Here is a 17,902-nt window from a genome sequence, read left to right as displayed (position 1 = left end):
ATACTCTTTTTCCTATTCTCTTCATTTGAATCTGCTTTCCCTTTTTTGAAAGATGTCTTTCGGGCTGCAGTAACCTTTTACTTTACCACTTAGCCATGCTGACCCTGTCTTCTTTTTCAGTTTTCTAATGCATTGAATGCAACTAGTCTGATCTTCAAGGAATGTTTTCATATTGGTTGAAAAATTAAGTTTTGCAACTACTTAGTTTTTTTTCCCCTAATGTCCTTATTTTGCAATAGACCCTCATTTTAATGTTAACTGCTAGTAAAGTATTTTTCTTTACATGATCTCCTCTCACTGACCATAATAAATTTCTTCATTTTATATATGCTGATTCACACAGAAGAGCATCAGAGGCTCCAAAAATAAAACAAAGATTTCAATAATAAGACCACTCTTTCTCTCACAATTTATATCGGCAAATGTGGCCCAACCCTAAACACTGCTGTACATAAAACAATGGACACCTCTGACAACATCAGATACAAATCACTAGCACTGCTATTCTTGGCAGATGACTTTATTCCACATCTCACCAATCCCTATACCACTGTGTTCTCCATCCCAACTCTTCCAGTTTAAAACCTACAGAACTGAACTGTAAAACCTACTTACCATTTTCCCGTCCCAAAAAGCAGGCTGCTAAAATAACCAAAATTGCCTGAAAATTTCCAAGGTGAGTTACATTTAGGTATAATATATATGCATCATTAGATAAATCCATTAAAAAAGAATGAGGCTGGGCCCAGCTCAATGGATCATGTGACAAGAGCTATGACCCTGCTATGCAAGTAATGTGGCCTGGGACTGTCATTGCCATGTCCAGACTACTACTACTACTTATCATTTCTATAGCGCTACAAGGCATACGCAGCGCTGTACACAATATACAAAAAGACAGTCCCTGCTCAAAGAGCTTACAATCTAGATAAGACAGGCAAACAGACAGAACAATTAAGGGTAAGGGAATAAAGAGGTGAGGATAAAAAGGACAGGGCAAGTGAGTAGTGGTTAGGAGTCAAAAGCAGTGGTAAAGAGGTGGGCTTTAAGTTTGGACTTGAGAACGGCCAAAGAGGGGGCTAGACGCACAGGCTTGGGAAGTTTATTCCAGGCGTGAGGTGCAGCAAGATAAAAGGAACGGAGTCTGGAATTAGCAGTAGAGGAGAAGGGGACAGATAAGAGAGATTTATCAACAGAACGGAGTACCCGAGGGGGGGGGCGTAGGGAGAGACAAGAGTGGAGAGGTACTGGGGAGCGGCAGAGTGAATGCACTTGTAGCACAATAAGAGAAGTTTGAATTGAATGCGGAAACAGATAGGGAGCCAGTGAACTGACTTGAGGACAGGCTGCAGAAGTCCTGGTTGCAGAAGTACCTCCTACTTCATCAGGGTGATGCTCTCCTTTTAGGAGACCTCCCTCCCCTCCTCCAAGGTAGCACAGGGGCTGCCAGACTGTGGGTGGGACTATTCTATAACGTTCCTGTAGGTCTCCCTCAGCTCATCCAAGTCTGCTACTCTAGCCTCAAAATAGCAGAGAATTTCAAACGAGTTAGCTTTGTAAGTTTTCTATGTGAGGAAGACTAGGTATACTGGAAGCAGAAGGGGTATAAACTAAGAGAAAAATCACCAGGTAGCTTTTAAATATATACAGCACCATATCTCGACCTGGGTTCTCATTCAGCTGGATCTACAAAGCAACAGGAGGAAGCTGCCAAGCAGGGAAGAATAAGAGACTGAAATGTTTGAAAATAAATTTTATGTAGGCACTAAAATCTAACAGTGCGCTTTCCACAAACAGTTCTGTAACATGACACCAATATTTAGGCAACATATTGCGCGGGTATGAAGCCCATCCTGTAAGAGCACGTATGTTGTAAGGAATATGAGGGGGGGTAAGGGGGAAGACAGGGCTAGAGAAAGGAGCAGATCCTATTCAAGCGAGCTGACTTTAACAAAATGGAAGAATACCTGAGGAAGGAGCTGATGTGCTGGGAGGACATACGAGAAGTGGAAGGACAGTGGTCCAGGCTAAAAGAAGTAATAAACAGGGCCACAGACCTTTATGTAAGGAGAGTAAATAAAAGCAAGAGAAAAAGGAAACCGATATGGTTCTCAAAGCAAGTGGCTGAGAAAATAAAGATTAAATAGTTAGCGTTCCAGAAATATAGAAAATCTCAAGAGGAGGAACACGGGGAGGAATACCGGATGAAACTGAAAGAAGCCAAGAGAGAGGTACGTCTGGCGAAGGCGCAAGCGGAAGAACAAATGGCTAGAAATGTAAGGAGGGGAGACAAAAACTTCTTCAGGTATATTAGTGAAAGGAGAAAGACTATAAAGGGAATTGTGAGACTAAAAGATACAACAAAACGCTATGCAGAAAATGATGAAGAAAAAGCCAATTTGCTAAATAGATACTTTTGTTCTGTTTTCACTGAAGCAAACCCTGGGGAAGGACCGAGAGGGACTGGCAAAAGTACACCTGAGAATGAGGTGGATAGAGCGCCGTTCACAGAAGACAGTGTGTATCAACAACTTGGAAAGCTAAAGGTGGACAAAGCCATGGGGCCGGACGGGATCCACCCCAGAATACTGAGGGAGCTCAGAGAGGTTCTGGCGGGTCCTCTTAAAGACTTGTTTAATAAATCCTTGGAGACGGGAGAGGTTCCGAGGGATTGGAGAACGGCGGAGGTGGTCCCTCTTCACAAAAATGGTGATAGGGAAGAAGCTGGAAACTACAGGCCGGTAAGCCTCACTTCGGTTATTGGAAAAGTAATGGAAGCCATGCTGAAGGAAAGGATAGTGAATTTCCTGGAAGCCAATAAGTTGCAAGATCCGAGACAACATGGTTTCACCAAAGGGAAATTGTGCCAAACGAATCTCATTGAATTCTTTGACTGGGTGACAGGAGAATTAAATCAAGGACGTGCTATGGACGTCATCTACTTAGATTTCAGCAAGGCTTTTGACACGGTTCCCCACAGGAGGCTCTTAAATAAACTAGACGGCCTGAAGATAGGACCCAAAGTGGTGAACTGGATTAGGAACTGGTTGACGGACAGACGCCAGAGGGTGGTGGTAAATGGAGTTCGCTCGGAGGAGGGAAAGGTGAGTAGTGGAGTGCCTCAGGGATCGGTGCTGGGGCCGATTCTGTTCAATATATTTGTGAGTGACATAGCCGAAGGGTTACAAAGTAAAGTTTGCCTTTTTGCGGATGACACCAAGATTTCCAACAGAGTGGACACACCGGAGGGAGTGGAAAACATGAAAAAAGATCTGAGGAAGCTAGAAGAATGGTCTAACGTTTGGCAATTAAAATTCAATGCGAAGAAATGCAAAGTGATGCACTTAGGGAGTAGAAATCCAAGGGAGAGACGTATGTGTTAGGCGGGGAGAGTCTGATAGGCACGGACGGGGAGAGGGATCTTGGGGTGATAGTATCTGAGGACCTGAAGGCGACGAAACAGTGCGACAAGGCAGTGGCCGTAGCTAGAAGATTGCTAGACTGTATAGAGAGAGGAGTGACCAGCAGAAGAAAGGAGGTTTTAATGTCCCTGTATAAGACATTGGTGAGGCTCCACCTGGAGTATTGTGTTCAGTTTTGGAGGCCGTATCTTGCGAAGGATGTTAAAAAAATGGAAGCGGTGCAAAGAAAAGCTACGAGGATGGTATGGGATTTACGTTCCAAGACGTATGAAGAGAGGCTTGCTGACCTGAACATGTACACCCTGGAGGAAAGGAGGAACAGGGGTGATACGATACAGACGTTCAAATATTTGAAAGGTATTAATCCACAAACGAATCTTTTCCGGAGATGGGAAGGCGGTAGAACGAGAGGACATGAAATGAGATTGAAGGGGGGCAGACTCAGGAAAGATGTCAGGAAGTATTTTTTCACGGAGAGGGTGGTGAACACTTGGAATGCCCTCCCGCGGGAGGTGGTGGAGATGAAAACGGTAACGGAGTTCAAACATGCATGGGATATGCATAGAGGAATCCTGTGCAGAAGGAATGGATCCTCAGAAGCTTAGCTGAAATTGGGTGGCGGAGCAGGTGGGGGGAAGAGGGGGTGGTGGTTGGGAAGCAAGGATAGGGGAGGGCAGACTTATACGGTCTGTACCAGAGCCGGTGATGGGAGGCGGGACTGGTGGTTGGGAGGCGGGAAATACTGCTGGGCAGACTTATATGGTCTGTGCCCTGAAAAGGACAGGTACAAATTCAATTCAAGGTAAGGTATACACATATGAGTTTGTCTTGGGCAGACTGGATGGACCATGCAGATCTTTTTCTGCCGTCATCTACTATGTTACTATGTTACTATGACTTCTGAAATATTCATTTTAAAACAGAAAATGAGGAAACCATTATATTATGAATACATCTAAAAAGGTCACAACTTAATCACCAAACGAAGAGCAAAGTTGTACCTGTTCTAGTTAGGGAACTGCTCTTCACAGCTGTAACGTTTCTTTGAGGCGTTCCTTCCAGAAGATTGTGCAAACTAGGAAAGCTTCCAGTCAAGTAGCTGAGCAGACTCTCTTTCCGTGGACTTTCTTTAAGGAGCATTCCAGAGTGACTAACATGTGCCGGGGAATCTGTGGCTGTATCTCCACTTGTGTAGCTCAGGGACTGGTAAGGATGAATACCCTATTAACAGTAACAACAAAATTAACAAACTCTTGGAAAACAAAACATCCAAAAACACTTGTTTGAAAAAACAATCATAAGCAGCAAAGCCTTACTGAGAAGTTTTGGGTTTTTTTTTTAAATGCCATATTATCATCATGGTAGGTGGTGCTGGTTAATGTCTGCGCAAAAATCATATGGATTTATTGATAAGTATAAAATGCAAGCAGTTGTCTATTTCCTACTACTACTACTATTTAGCATTTCTATAGCACTACAAGGCGTACGCAGCGCTGCACAAACATAGAAGAAAGACAGTCCCTGCTCAAAGAGCTTACAATCTAATAGACAAAAAATAAAGTAAGCAAATCAAATCAATTAATGTGCACAGGAAGGAGGAGGGTAGGTGGAGGCGAGTGGTTACAAGTGGGTACGAGTCAAAAGCAATGTTAAAGAGGTGGGCTTTCAGTCTAGATTTAAAGGTGGCCAAGGATGGGGCAAGACGTAGGGGCTCAGGAAGTTTATTCCAGGCGTAGGGTGGCACGAAGTCTGGAGTTGGCAGTAGTGGAGAAGGGAACAGATAAGAAGGATTTATCCATGGAGCGGAGTGCACGGGAAGGGGTGTAGGGAAGGACGAGTGTGGAGAGATACTGGGGAGCAGCAGAGTGAGTACATTTATAGGTTAGTAAAAGAAGTTTGAACAGGATGCGAAAACGGATAGGGAGCCAGTGAAGGGACTTGAGGAGAGGGGTAGTATGAGTAAAGCGACCCTGGCGGAAGACGAGACAGGCAGCAGAGTTTTGAACCGACTGGAGAGGGGAGAGGTGACTAAGTGTATTTTTTTTTAATTATTATGCACCACTGATTTCTCTATGGGTCCCCCTTTTCTTACACTATATGCTAAGAGAAGGTCGTCTGTCATTGGGAGTCCAGTCTTTTGAGACTATTGAGCTTATTTTCGAACGAGATCGCCGGCCATCTTCTGACACAAATCGGGAGATGGCCAGCGATCTCCTGATCCCAGCCAAATCGGTATAATCGAAAGCCGAATTTGTCCGGCGCCAACTGCTTTTTCGTCGCGGAGCTGGCCAACCTTCAAGAGAGGGTACAGAAGGCAGGACGGGGGCGGAGTGGGGGCGTGGTTACGAGATGGCCGGCTTCACCCCATAATGGAAAAAAGTTGGCCGGCTCAGACGAGCATTTCGCCGGCTGGACTTGGTCCATTTAATTTTAGGACCAAGTCTGAAAAAAGTGCCCCCACTGCTACGCATTTGACTTTTGATCTGGGAAAGTTTAGTGAAGTTAGTTCTCTTTTGGAAAATTTGTACTGGTTAAGAGTGGAATCGCGTATTCAATTTAAAATTACTTGTCAAATTTATAAATGCGTTTATGTTATGAACTCCATTATGGTAGGGTGATTATTACCATCTCCAGGATTAAGAGGGCAATTGAGATGTTCAAAACATTTGATACTCAATATTCCTTCTATAAAGAAAATGAAACTGAAATCTAATTGGTAACGTTCTTTTCATTCCAGGGTCCAAAAATATGGCATAATATACCAATCTCTATATGGCTAAAACTTTAAGAAATAGAGTATAATTAGATATTAAAGACCTATTTGTTTACTTTGTAACATTTATTTTGAAGTCTAACCAAACGGAAGTGTTTATCCTATCTAATTAGGATATCTATCTTGTTGTGAACCACTTTGAAGACTTTGTTAAAGGCGGTATAGAAGTATCGGAATAGTATAGAATAGAAAAGAATGATGAAACTCCCCTTGCTACTGACACATTACAAAGAATTTATTGTCCAGTAAGCTGTCTCCTATCTGCTGATAAACTAATCTTCCATTTATTAGACACTAGTAAAAAAGCCCCGTTTCTGATGCAAATGAAACGGGGGCTAGCAAGGTTTTCTTCTGTGTGCATGTGGGAGTGTGTGTGTCCCTGCCCTCTGCCCTCTCTCCCTTCCCCTGTGCTGTCTGTCCCCTCCCCCCTCGGAGTCCAGTACTTCAGTGTTAAGTTTCTTGCTGTGCTGTGTTTGTGTTACAGAGATAGTGAGGGCTTCTGCCCTCTCTCCCCTCCCCCCTCTGAGTCCTTCACTGTTACAGAGAGAGCGATTTGATTTCGTGCTTTGCTGTGTTTTCCTTCACTGTTTGTGTTACAAAGAGAGCGAGGGCGGGGCAGACACTCATGGGGAAACCGGATATCTCTCCCCCTTCACACTTCCGGCTGGAGGCTTCATTTAGAACGTTGGTGGTGCCTTTTATATATAGAGATATTAGACTGGAAGTATTTTGCTCTTCAGTTTTTCATGTGGAAGGTGCCATATTAGAGAACATGTTCCCTTTTGAAATTCAGCAACAGGAACAAAAGTGGATGTTAAAACACTCTGCATCCGATTGGTTTGAATCACCGTGTTGAATGGAGACACTTTTTTTACACTCTCTGATTGGTAAGTTTGGCTTGACAGCGTCTGACGTCACAGCAATTATAAAACAGCCACAGTGACATGTCAGCCAGTTGACAGGAGAGCGTAGACATATTTAGCTGGCCTTTCTTCTAAGTATGTGGGAGATTATTTACGATATTAATAGTTTATACCATTTTTGACATTATTAAATTTCTGTTTTTCTTAGAGTGTGCGACCGAGGCCCTGAAGCAGCCTTGCGAAACGCTGGCCACTGTCGGCCCAGCACATTTACCTGAGAAAGAGGAACGCAGCATTATACACTATCCAGGAAGCACCAACTATAAAGATAAGTGTGGTGTTTATTTAACTAATATAAAGAAAAAAAAAAAAATTAAAAAACAGTCTAAGCAATAAAGTTCAGGACCTTCATGCCCTAATCTTGGAGGCAGACTTGGACATAGTTGCAATCACAGAGACATGGCTCAATGGTTCCCATGAATGGGATGTAAACATACCAGGATATAATCTTTTTAGGAAGGATAGAGAGGGGCGTAAAGGTGGAGGAGTAGCTCTGTATGTGAGAAATGATATCACAGCGACTGAAATGACAGGGAAGTGGGGAAAGGAAGAAGCGCTGCGTAACCCTAGTAGCGCTCTAGAAATGTTAAGTAGTAGTAGTAATAGTAGGATCACCTTAAAAAGAAAGGATAAAACCTCGGTCCATGTGGGTGTTGTCTACAGACCTCCGACACATTTGGAGGACCTAGATAAAGATCTGATCACTGATATTCAAAAGTTGGGGAAGAAAAGAGAGGTGCTGTTGTTGGGAGATTTCAATCTGCCGGATGTAGATTGGACGGTTCCGTCTGCGAAATCGGAAAGAAGCAGAGAGATCGTGGATGCTTTTCAAAGTGCTTTACTCAGACAAATGGTGTCAGAACCCACGAGGGAGGGAGCGACGCTAGATCTGGTACTCACAAATGGGGATAATGTGTCAAATGTCCGAGTGGGTGCCCACCTGGGCAACAGTGACCATCAAACGGTTTGGTTTGAAATGACGGCTGAAGAGGAGGGTGGCCACTCAAAACTCAAAGTCCTGGATTTCAAACATGCTGACTTTAGTAAAATGGGGGAATACCTGAGGAAGGAGCTGATGGGATGGGAGGAAATACAAGAAGTGGAAGGACAGTGGTCCAGACTGAAAGAAGCTATAAATAGGGCCACGAACCTTTATGTAAGGAAAGTAAATAAAAGCAAGAGAAAAAGGAAACCGATATGGTTCTCCAAGTAAGTGGCTGAGAAAATAAAGGCTAAAGAGTTGGCGTTCCAGAAATACAAAAAAACTCATGAAAAGGGACACGAGGAGGAATACCGGATGAAACTGAAAGAAGCCAAGAGAGAGATACGACTGGCGAAAGCGCAAACGAAAGAACAAATGGCTAGAAATGTGAGGAGGGGTGGCAAAATTTTCTTCAGGTATAATAGTGAAAGGAAAATGACTAAAAAGGGAATTGTGAGACTAAAAGATACTGCGAACCGCTATGTGGATAATGATGAAGAAAAAGCAAATTTGCTAAATAGATACTTCTGTTCTGTTTTCACAGAAGAAAATCCTGGAGAAGGACCGCGATGGACTGCAAAAAGTACAAATGAGATTGAAGTGGATAGAGCACCGTTCACGGAAGAGAGTGTGTATGAACAACTTAAAAAGCTAAAGGTGGACAAAGCCATGGGGCCGGATGGGATCCACCCTAGGATATTGAGGGAGCTCAGAGAGGTTCTGGCGGGTCCTCTTAAAGATTTGTTTAATAAATCCTTGGAGACGGGAGAGGTTCAGAGGGATTGGAGATCGGCGGATGTGGTCCCACTTCACAAAAGTGGTGATAGGGAAGAAGCTGCAAACTACAGGCTGGTAAGCCTCACTTCAGTTATTGGAAAAGTAATGGAAGCGATGCTGAAGGAAAGGATAGTGAATTTCCTGGAAGCCAATAAGTTGCAAGATCCAAGACAGCATGGATTTACCAAAGGGAAATCGTGCCAAACGAACCTCATTGAGTTCTTTAATTGGGTGACAGGAGAACTGAATCAGGGACGAGCTATGGACGTAATCTACTTAGATTTCAGCAAAGCTTTTGACACGGTTCCCCACAGGAGGCTCTTAAATAAACTGGAGGGGCTGAAGATAGGACCCGAAGTGGTGAACTGGATTAGGAACTGGTTGACGGACAGACGCCAGAGGGTGGTGGTGAATGGAATTCGCTCGGAGGAGCGAAAGGTAAGTAGTGGAGTGCCTCAAGGATCGGTGCTGGAGCCGATTCTGTTCAATATATTTGTGAGTGACATTGCCGAAGGGTTAGAAGGTAAAGTTTGCCTATTTGCGGATGATACTAAGATCTGTAACAGAGTGGACACCCCGGAGGGAGTGGAAAACATGAAAAAGGACATACGGAAGCTAGAAGAATGGTCTAAGGTTTGGCAATTAAAATTCAATGCGAAGAAATGCAAAGTGATGCACTTAGGAAGTAGAAATCCACGGGAGACGTATGTGTTAGGTGGGGAGAGTCTGATAGGTACGGGCGGAGAGAGGGATCTTGGGGTGATAGTATCTGAGGATTTGAAGGCGACGAAACAGTGTGACAAGGCGGTGGCAGTAGCTAGAAGGTTGTTAGGCTGTATAAAGAGAGGTGTGACCAGCAGAAGAAAGGGGGTGTTGATGCCCCTGTATAAGTCGTTGGTGAGACCCCACCTGGAGTATTGTGTTCAGTTTTGGAGGCCGTATCTTGTTAAGGATGTAAAAAGAATTGAAGCGGTGCAAAGAAAAGCTACAAGAATGGTATGGGATTTGCGTTACAAGACGTATGAGGAGAGACTTGCTGAACTAAACATATATACTCTGGAGGAAAGGAGAAACAGGGGTGATATGATACAGACATTCAAATATTTGAAAGGTATTAATCCGCAAACGAATCTTTTCCGGAGATGGGAAGGTGGTAGAACGAGAGGACATGAAATGAGATTGAAGGGGGGCAGACTCAAGAAAAATGTCAGGAAGTATTTTTTCACGGAGAGAGTAGTGGATGCTTGGAATGCCCTCCCGCGGGAGGTGGTGGAAATGAAAACGGTAACGGAATTCAAACATGCGTGGGATAAGCATAAAGGAATCCTGTGCCGAAGGAATGGATCCTCAGGAGCTTAGTCAAGATCGGGAGGCAGGGCTGGAGGTTGGGAGGCGGGGATAGGGCTGGCAGACTTATACGGTCTGTGCCAGAGCCGGTGGTGGGAAGCGGGACTGGTGGTTGGGAGGCGGGGATAGTGCTGGACAGACTTGTATGGTTTGTGCCAGAGCCGGGGTTGGGAGGCAGGGCTGGGGAGGTGAGGATAGTGCTGGGCAGACTTATACGGTCTGTGCCTGTGCCAGAGCCGGTGGTTGGGAGGTGGGGCTGGTGGTTGGGAGGCGGGGATAGTGCGGGACAGACTTATACGGTCTGTGCCCTGAAGAGCATAGGTACAAATCAAAGTAGGGTATACACAAAAAGCAGCAAATATGAGTTATCTTGTTGGGCAGACTGGATGGACCATGCATGTCTTTTTCTGCCGTCATCTACTATGTTACTATGTTACTATGTAGTTAAATGTCCATGAAACTATAAATATCACCTTTCACCAGCAGATACGGTTTTTTAGGCCAATGATGATAGCAGGATCAATTCAAGATCTGGAAGCTCTTTGAGGCCTTTTCCGCTGGTCTGGTATATTACAATGTTATTTTAGTCATTTTTGACAGCAGATTCTTTTTGTATATACCCTTTTAAAATTCGCCAAATTAATTCTGTCACTCAGTTTAGAAAACAGTAGAAAGCTAATTTATTTCTGCAGCTTATCGATCCTGATGGTTTTGTATCTTCATTAATTTGATTCCAATTAAATTTGCATGTTTTTGTAATGATATTTTTCTTTTGTAGTTTTTATTATTATACTAGTAAAAAAAGCCCGTTTCTGCCTCTGATGAAACGGGCGCTAGTGGGGACGGGACTCCCTTCCCCTCCCCTTACGCTAGTCTCCCTGGTGGTCTAGAGGTACCTGTTCGGTCGGGACAGGAAAGAAAGAGCCCCCTCTTTCCTGCCCGTAGCGGTGCTGCTAGCTGCCCTGCTGCATCGTGTGGTAGTCCGGCTCTCGGCGTTTCAAAATGGCCGCCAAGAGTTGAAGTATCGCGAGGCAGCTTGAACTCTCGACGGCCATTTTGAAACTCCGAGAGCCGGACTCGCACACGATGCAGCCGGGCAGCTAGCAACAGCGCTCCGGGCAGGAAAGCGGGGGCTCTTTCGTTCCTGCCTGAGCGAACAGGTACCGCTAGACCACCAGGGATAGTGGCGTAAGGGGAGGGGAGGTGACAGGGGGGAGGGAAGGTGATGAGGGGAAGAGGGGGCGACGGGGGGGCGGGGCGGTACCTTTAAAGGGGCAGGGTGATGGGCACGTCCTCGGCGGCTGCGATTTGTTGGAAGGGGAGGAGTAGGGAAACTACTGCTCCCCGTGCGTTCATTTGCCTTGTTGTGTACGTGTTTCGCCCTCGACGTCATCACGTGTGACACGAGGGCTGGGCATGAAGACATGGTGAGTGTTGTGGTTTCACCACCATGAACTTACGAACCGGTGTGTGATTGCCTGCAGTGACGTCAGTGTCCTCAGAACGTTGAGGGTGCGTTTTATTATAGTAGATGTGTTCTATTCTAGAATGGTAGGGATAGAATGAATAAATAAATAAATGTGGGATCTTGCCAGGTACTTGTGACCTGGATTGGCCACTGTTGGCAGCAAGATACTAGGCTTGGCAGACCTTCATTTTGTTCGAGCATGGCAATGTTTATGTTCTTATCTTCTTAGACAGCAGTGGTTTCTGCCTTGTTACTCTCCCATGAACCTCATTTTTGCCCAGTCTCTTTCTTATTGTGGCGTCATGAACAATAACCTTAACAAAGGCTAGAGAGGCAATTCTTTGGATCTCCTTTTGGGCTGTTTTGTTACTTCCTGGATAAGTTGTTGCTGTGTCCTTTAGTAAACTTAGCAGATCGGCTAGGTGGAATGTGTTAGCTTCTAAGGGAGAAGAGAGTTCCCTGATGCTGAGTGCTTGAACATGATATGTATTATTTGTTTATTTATTTATTGCATTTGTATCCCACATTTTCCAACCTCTTTGCAGGCTCAATGTGGCTTACAATACATCATGAATGGTGGAGATGTATAAGGAATAGACATTTAGTATTACAGAAAGATCTTGGGTAGCATGATAATGATAAAGCAAGATATTAGTATAATAATCAAATATTATAAGACAATTCTGGATATATGTAGAGGAGTTCACATTTGTTGGTCTTTGTGGTATGCCTTGTTAAAGAGATGGGTCTTCAATAGTTTGCGGAAGTTGATCGATATTAAGTTGCGCGGCAGCGCGTTCCAGAATTGTGTGCTTAAGTAGGTTGACGCATGCGTTAGTTTGTATTTTAGACCTTTGCAGTTGGGGAAATGAAGATTAAGGAATGTTCGGGATGATTTTTTAGCATTCTTGGGTGGTAAGTCTATCAGGTCTGACATGTAGGCTGGGGCATTTGCGTGAATGATTTTGTGAACTAGGGTACATATTTTGAACGTGATGCGTTCTTTAAGAGGGAGCCAGTGTAGCTTTTCTCGTAGGGGTTTAGCATTTTCATATTTTGTTTTACCAAATATGAGTCTAGCTGCCGTGTTCTGGGCTGTCTGGAGGTTCTTGATTATATGCTCTTTGCAACCAGCATAGAGTGCGTTGCAGTAGTCTAAATGACTGAGTACCATTGATTGTACCAGGTTGCGGAAGATGGTCCTTAGGAAGAAAGGTTTTACTCTTTTTAATTTCCACATTGAGTGGAACATCTTGGTGAGCAATTTAGAGGCAAGCTGAATAGATGAAAACGGTATCCTACCTGGACAATTTTTAGAACCCACTGATCTGAGGTTATAAGGGGCATAAGAATTCTGGCTATGTTTCCTGGAGGCAGTCAAAAGCATGTTTCTGGTTTTGGTTGCAGAGCTCACAGACTTTTGGACCCTTTGCTATCTAGGGTTAGAACAAGAACTCTGTCTTGTCTGGGTTGAGTAACAGGCAGGAGAATACCCATGCCTGAGAGAAGTAGGATCTCCATTGCCATCCACTCTGATATCTCTTAGAAGAGGTGGATTGGTCAGAAGTAGGCCTGGAGAGAATCCTATCATTCTACTGCTTAATTAATAAAGCAGCGTCTTGCACCTTATCTCTGAAGAGATTCTCTCCATGGCACAGCAGCAAGCCTTTCTTGCATGTCATACTTTAGGTCTACAGATTGGAGCCAGGCAAGTCTCCAGGTGCCAATAACCACTGCAGAAGATCTTGATACCATACTAAAAAAAATAATATTGATCACAAAAACTATGTATTTTCCATACTCTTCCTCTGGCTACTAGAAACTGAAATTCTTTGGCCTTCTCCCTAGTGAAAATGTTGGCAAATTCTGCCACACTGAGCATATCATCTTGCAAATGCATACCTATTCAATTCAATTGAAATTAGGTCTTCTATACCACTAAAATCCCCTTTCCAGGGTTCAGTGCGGTTTACATCAATTAGATTACATTGCTTGGCACAACGCAAGAGAAATCAAACCTACAAACAGTGTGAAGATAAGAGACATTAAAAAAAAAAAGCTGTCCTGTGAACAGTTAGTGAATGCTATACGGTGATGTTTTATCGCATAGCTGACTTTGGGGATAAAAAGGTTTTTAATTTCTTCCTAAAGCTGAGATAGTTGTTATTTGTCCTGATATCAATGGGAAGGGAGTTCCATAGAGAAGTTCCTGACACAGGAAGAGCAAGCTAAAAGTTTTCTGAGATCTAATCCCTTTGTAGGACGGAGAGAATAGGAACAATTGTTCTTTTAGGATATTGCAGTACTCGAGATATGAAAAGAGCAACATTTGGACTAGCAATGCAATTGCTTTCTGGTCAAAAAAATGACTGAACTACATCTACTATAATAATTTCCACCTCCAACGTTCTGAAGCTGACTCCGTGGCTTCACTGAAGTGAAGGGTTCGTAAGGTCCATTAGGTTCGTCAGTCTGTCACCATCTCTCTCTGTCCCGCCCTCACGTCAAAACGTGATGACGTCGAGGGCGGGTAATCCTACTACACAGATGAACAGTGCGGCACGTCACACAGGGGGTTGGAAACAGATAAACCAAACCGGCTTCATTGCTCAAGTCACAATGGACTACATAGGCTCACTGCCACTACTGTCTATTAAGGCCTCCTTGGGCACCTCTTTCTCCCTTCTCCCCCCCACCACCACCCAAGTCTTACAGCTTTTGCTTTTCGCACGTAGACTCTCTGCAGTCCGTGTGGTCATTTTCAGTGCCCTCAAGCAGTCTTCCTCCGGAAACGGCGATTCTAATAGTCAGCGTTCTGCCAGCGTCGGGGTCTCTCCTCAGGCGCGACCCACTCATTAAGATGTTTTAAAGTGTAAATGTGTATTGTGCTGACATTATAAGTTGCCTGCTAGGCTATAACATGCACTGTTATTTGAAGATGCTACTGTTGTAATTATTTCCTATGTCTGGGTCATACTTGCTGTACACAACCTTGGGTGATTTTTTTTTTTCAAAAAAGCAGTAAATAAATTCTAACAATAAATAAATTGTGTGTCATACATGAAAAGTGCTTTTTCTTTCTAACACCTTATCTGAAATATTGTTTTGTTTCAACTTGGCTTATTTACAGTAGGAAATCCAGGAGGGTCGTTATTGCTATTAGATACAATTTAGAACGTAAGCCCTGGAATGCAGTGCAGAATCTATGAGGATTGTGGCAGGAGAGAGACATTCTTTCTGGCAGAGGGTCCCTTCCCCCCCTCCCCCAACTCCTTGCAGCAACTGAGACATACTTTTCCATTTTACTCAAGAAAGGCACTATGATCATTTGATTTGTAGGGGACCTAACAAAGTTTTTTTCCTCCTTTATTTGAATCTGACTTTCCCCTGGTCAAGAGAGGGCCAATCCCACTTTTATGGAAATTAGGAACTTGGCCCATTCTTGTTCCAAAGACTACAAAGAAAGCAGTGAGTGCATATAATGTCATTCACCACATGGCAGAATTGGTTAAGTACAGACATGGATCAACTTTTCTTCTGTCTTTAGGCCATAAAGGCATAGCTGAAATAATGCAAAGGGTGGACGTGGCCAGCTTCTGCTCTCAAGGGCTAATATTTATTTATTTTATTTGTTACATTTGTACCCCGCATTTTCCCACCTCTTTATAGGTTCAATATGCAAACAATGCTCCTTATTTGCATCCATTCACAACTCCTCATCCTTTCCCTCTTCTCTTCCTCCCCACTCCCTACCCCCACATACACAAAAAACTACATCTTTCAAGAGAATCCATATTCAATATTTGTTCAAGGGCATAGTTAGCTTCTGTAAAAACAGAGCTCATTATTCATAAGTTCATAGATTTATGCAGGTTACTATAAGAATAATAAGAAATGAGCCAGCTTCAATATCGGCAGAAAGTACCTTTATTTTAAGAGCAGAATCGTTGTTGGCATGAGACTTAGAGAGTTTCCTCATGATTTCAACACCACTTACAGGTCCAGAATTAACAGCAGTTGGGGGTGGACGAGTATTTATTCCTTCCAGCAACATGGTGTGCTCACTGATAGTAGCTAGCAGACGATAAAAAAATACAAACACAAAGCATAAATACCGTTATCACACTACTGGCGTTTATCAAGAGTCAGCCACACTAACATAGTAGATTGTCCACACTGCTAAGAAATATCCTAAGATGCCAAATCACTATTTTTCTTCTTCCTTATTGGTTCTCCACGTTCTATGTACAATAGAATAGCATAACATCCTATATTTAATCCTAACACCCAGAGTCTCCTGCCCACAACTAACGTCAACCTTTGTTAACGGTTTAAACCAGTGGTACCCAAACTTTTGCGGGTCATGACACCCCCAAGGCTACACATTTCTTCTCCAGTCTCCCACCCTGCACCGCCCCCACTCCCAACAGCACTGAGTCCTACCTTGCTGGTGGAGATGTCAACGCCCCACTAGCTGAAGTGGTCCACTGCCCGAGGTCTAAGTTCCATGGTGCTTGTGCAAGCAAATCAGTAGCGTGCTTCAGCTACCAACACCTGCATTCCCATGCATGCCCTCCTTCACTCTCCCATCCAGCGTCTGCCCCTTCTCATCCAACATCTGTCCTCCTTCTCTTTCCCTTTCCATCTAGCGTCTACCCTCCTTCTCTCACCCATTCCATCCAGTGTCTGTCCTCCTTCTCTCCCTCCTTCCATCTGTCTGCCCTCCTTCTCTCCCCCCTTCCATTCAGCATCTGCCCTCCTCTCCCCTCTTTCCATCCAGCATCTGCCCTCCTTCATGTTCCCCTTCCATCCAGTGTCTGCCCTCCTTCTCTCCCCCTTTCCACCATCTACCCTCTCTCTCTCTCTCCCCTTTAATCCAGCTTATGCCTTCCTTCTCTCCCCCTTCCATCCAGCTTCTGCTCTCCTTCTCTCCCCCTTCCATCCAGCCTCTGCCCTCCCTCTTTCCCCCACTTTCATACAGCCTCTGCCCTCTCTTCTCCTCCTTCCATCCAGCCTCTGCCCTCCCTCTCCCCCACTTTTATCCAGCCTCTGCCCTCCCTCTTCCCCCACTTTTATCCAGCCTCTGCCCTCCCTCTTCCCCACTTTTATCCAGCCTCCCTCCCTTGCACTCCCCTTTCCATCCAGCCTAAGCCACCCTCTTTGCTTTTCTGCCCAATCCAGCATCTGCCTCGTCTCTGTTCCCACTCCCCCCACACACCCATCCCCAGCATCTGCCTCGTCTCTGTTCCCGTTCCTCCCACACACCCATCCCCAGCATCTGCCTCGCCTCTGTTCCCACTCCCCCCACACACCCATCCCCAGCATCTGCCTCGTCTCTGTTCCCGTTCCTCCCACACACCCATCCCCAGCATCTGCCTCGTCTCTGTTCCCACTCCCCCCACACACCCATCCCCAGCATCTGCCTCGTCTCTGTTCCCACTCCCCCCACACACCCATCCCCAGCATCTGCCTCGTCTCTGTTCCCGTTCCTCCCACACACCCATCCCCAGCATCTGCCTCGTCTCTGTTCCCACTCCCCCCACACACCCATCCCCAGCATCTGCCTCGCCTCTGTTCCCGTTCCTCCCACACACCCATCTCTACTGCTGCCGCTTTTCTAGATGAGCAGCAGCAGCAGCAAAACAACCTGCAACCATCAGGCACCAAACTCTCCATACACACAGCTGACGGCTGTGCCCTGGAACAGCACGTGAAGTTTGAATTAGCAGAAACGTCGGCCGCGTGTATGAAGAGTCACAAGGAGCTGCCTGTGCCTGAAGTTGGAATCGAACGCATTTCTCCAGGACCAGAGTCCACCACCTTAACCACTAGGCCACTCCTCCCCTCATATGCCGACAGTATTTTTATTTTTATTCCTGTGCTTCATGATTTAGATTCTACTTTTGTTAATTGCATAAAGTGCAAAGCTGGACAAGTTCATGTTTGATAGACTTAAATACCAATAAGACTAAAGTACTGTGGTTTGGTATGCTTTCCGAATTATTGCCAGATAAGATTCCAGTGGAAGTGGATGGTTTTTTTTTTAATGTAGATAGAACTTTTAAGGTTTTAGGTGTCATTCTAGATTCCTCACTTACACTGGAAGCTCAGATGAGTGACCTGTATAAAAAACACTTTCTTAGCTGTCTTAATTTAGATCTATTCAATCACTCTTTATGGGATAACACTACTCTATATTGGTCCAGAGCC

General features: G+C 44.7%; 1 protein-coding gene across 1 annotated transcript in view; it reads right to left on the bottom strand.

The window, feature by feature from the left end:
• KIAA1109 (KIAA1109 ortholog) overlaps window positions 1–17,902 on the bottom strand; it is a 452,391-nt gene that overhangs the window by 202,198 nt on the left and 232,291 nt on the right. The window contains 2 exon segments of the mRNA XM_030191772.1: window positions 4,424–4,643; window positions 15,618–15,766. Of these exon segments, the coding sequence (XP_030047632.1) occupies window positions 4,424–4,643; window positions 15,618–15,766 (369 nt within the window).

This window comes from Microcaecilia unicolor, chromosome 2, assembly GCF_901765095.1.
Source record: "Microcaecilia unicolor chromosome 2, aMicUni1.1, whole genome shotgun sequence".
NCBI lineage: Eukaryota > Metazoa > Chordata > Amphibia > Gymnophiona > Siphonopidae > Microcaecilia > Microcaecilia unicolor.
This window is presented reverse-complemented; position numbering and strand designations above follow the sequence as displayed.